The sequence below is a fragment of the Plasmodium fragile genome, assembly GCF_000956335.1.
Source record: "Plasmodium fragile strain nilgiri unplaced genomic scaffold supercont1.21, whole genome shotgun sequence".
Lineage (NCBI taxonomy): Eukaryota > Apicomplexa > Aconoidasida > Haemosporida > Plasmodiidae > Plasmodium > Plasmodium fragile.
Window position 1 is genome coordinate 268,655 of NW_012192601.1, and position 2,524 is coordinate 271,178.

The window sequence follows — 2,524 nt, forward strand, 5'->3', positions numbered from 1 at the left end:
ATATTGACTGAAAATTCGACTGAACATCTGAGTCCGGCGCTCCTGTTGCAAGGCATTTAGATGCTTCCTTGGGTGCGCCCTTATGTACATATATCTATGTGTGCAAAAATTCACGTACCCTCACGCGCGCATACGATATGTACCTATGCGCACGCACTGAAGTGGCACGCTGTACTGATTTGCTCTATTGATACATTGAATTAGATTTGTTCCCCCTTTTGTTCAACTATAACATGTAAAAATGAGCATTAGAGAGGAGGTCCCCATGGTCTTGGTAATGCCATTACTATGGTTTAAGGGGGCAAATGCTAATTTAGCGAACGAGGTGGGGAAACCAAAAAAAGAACAAAAAGTAATCAAAAGGAGGGGAACAAAATATGAACGAAAGGCTAAACAACAAAGTGGTACACGAGTAAGGAAAAAAAAATGAGGACAGAAAAAAAAATAGAAATTATAAAAGCATGGAAAAATGTTTGCATACCTTTGTAATGCCTTTTACATAATTCCTTAAAAAGGAACAAAGTCATATTATTTTGTCAGTTGTTTTTCCATTTTTTTTTTTATTGTTTCTATAAGTATTGACAAATGCATATTTGAGCGATAAGGGCTCACATAGCTCATTTGTAAGCTCAAATTAACAACATTTCTGGACCAACAAATTTCCAGGTGTAAGGGGGAAAATGCATAGAAGACACACAAGTTTGCATGCGAAAAGGAAACATGGTGTGTTTATTTTTCTAAATAAAAACCAGCTGACTGGAAATAATAAATACGAAGAGCAGGGTGGTACCTTCATTATAAAGAAGAGAACCCTTTTCACATGTGAATATTTTCCGCATTTCATCATCAACTTGTGTACCTACATGTTTGCAAGCAAGGGAAATAAACTTCCAATGGTGTCTACATATTTTTTGTAAACAGAACTTATAATGAATTGATCGAAAAATTCGATGCACAATTTTGGTGCATTACTAACACGTTTGCATAACATGTTGGAAAAAAAAAAAAAAAAAAAAAAAAGAGAGAAAAATTACAACCTAAATCTTATTTTGGGTAATAAAAAAGGAGGAGCATTCCTTACATGGTTTTTCATGACGTGTAAATGGGTATCTTTAACTTTGTTAAAATCACAGAGTTGTATACAAAATGTTTCCACCAAGGTATATCTCTTTTTTGACAATTATCACCTGTACAGCAAGGTAAAAATGGAGCGCACTTGCTTTGCGGGGACGACAGGAGGTGGGAAACAAATAAATGGGTTAGCAACTCGATGGTGTAACAAAGGTGTAAAGGCAGTTCCTTTCGACAAAAAAAGAACAATACATGTATAAAAAAGAAATGGAACACTTAAAAAAGGTTAACGTATACATGTCAATGTATAAACGTGAACGTATTAACGTTTACGTATAAATGGGAAGATACACGTGCGTGCTGTGCTCAGTACTCCTCACAAGTTAACATCCCACATTTGGCAACGCCGTGCGTCGCATTTTGTGGTGGATCAATTTTCCCTGCTGACTCACATTTGTGTAGCAATTTGGAACAATGAAGGAATGGAGAATTGCACACTCTTACGCATTTTTCCGCCTAAGACGATTTGTATATTGCTGTTAAAAAAGCGCATTTTCTTTTCCTATTTTAGCTGTGTTGTTAGCTTTTCAATGGCGTTTTTTTTTTTTTTTTTTTTTAATTTGCTTTGCATGTTCGTTACGTGTATTGTCAATCCATCTGATATTGACTGCATGCGCATTCTTTGGAAAATGAACTTTCAGACAGGATGTTCCATAAGGAAATATTTTATTAAACATTATTTTCCATTTCACACGTCGTTTTGATGTTTCTTACATTCCTCTTTTTTTTTTTTTTCCTCTCCCCCTCGAATGTGTGCCTTTGTTTGGAGGCTATGTCTCTGTTATTAGTAGTTATTCTCATGCGCAGTGTTTCCTCAAAATGGATGTTTTCCGTGCAAGGGAAACGTGTTTTCCTTTTTTTTTTTTTCTACTAGCTGGTATACATTTCAGTGTGTAATCGCCTTTTCTCCCGCTCAAGTGAACAAATGTTCCGCGGGTAAGCAGGATATAGGCGGTATATAAGCGGCGTATAAATGTAAATACGTGATTGATGATGGGACATGTGCCACAAACAACGTCGCACGGGTCTTATAGGACGACAAATAATTGCGCACGACGGCACCTGGGCAGCCACCGCATGACTATCTCCACGTGTAAGCATATACCCGCGCGCATACGACATCACCCCCACTTCCGTCTGCTAACCCATGTGTACTCTATTGGAGAAAAACTATACCTGTGTTCGTTTGCGCAAATGTAGCGGTTCATCAGTGCGATGCCTTTTTAACCATCACGTGAATTTTGGATGTTGGTCTGCTCTCCCGAAATGACTTTTCACATGGGCTACATAACGGATCGACATGTGGGACTTATTCTGTGGAGCATTCACCCTTGTTTCGTCTTTCAAAGGAATAATAATTATTTTCCTCTTTTCCTTTTTTTTTTTTTTTTTT

At 37.4% G+C, this 2,524-nt stretch overlaps 1 protein-coding gene across 1 annotated transcript; it reads left to right on the forward strand.

The window, feature by feature from the left end:
* Nucleotides 1-680: 680 nt before the first annotated feature.
* AK88_02254 (uncharacterized protein) lies at nt 681-917 on the forward strand (the record flags this gene model as incomplete). The annotated part of the gene is made up of 1 exon (XM_012479885.1): nt 681-917. One exon carries the CDS (start codon nt 681-683, stop codon nt 915-917), a length of 237 nt encoding a protein of 78 aa, XP_012335308.1.
* Nucleotides 918-2,524: the final 1,607 nt, after the last annotated feature.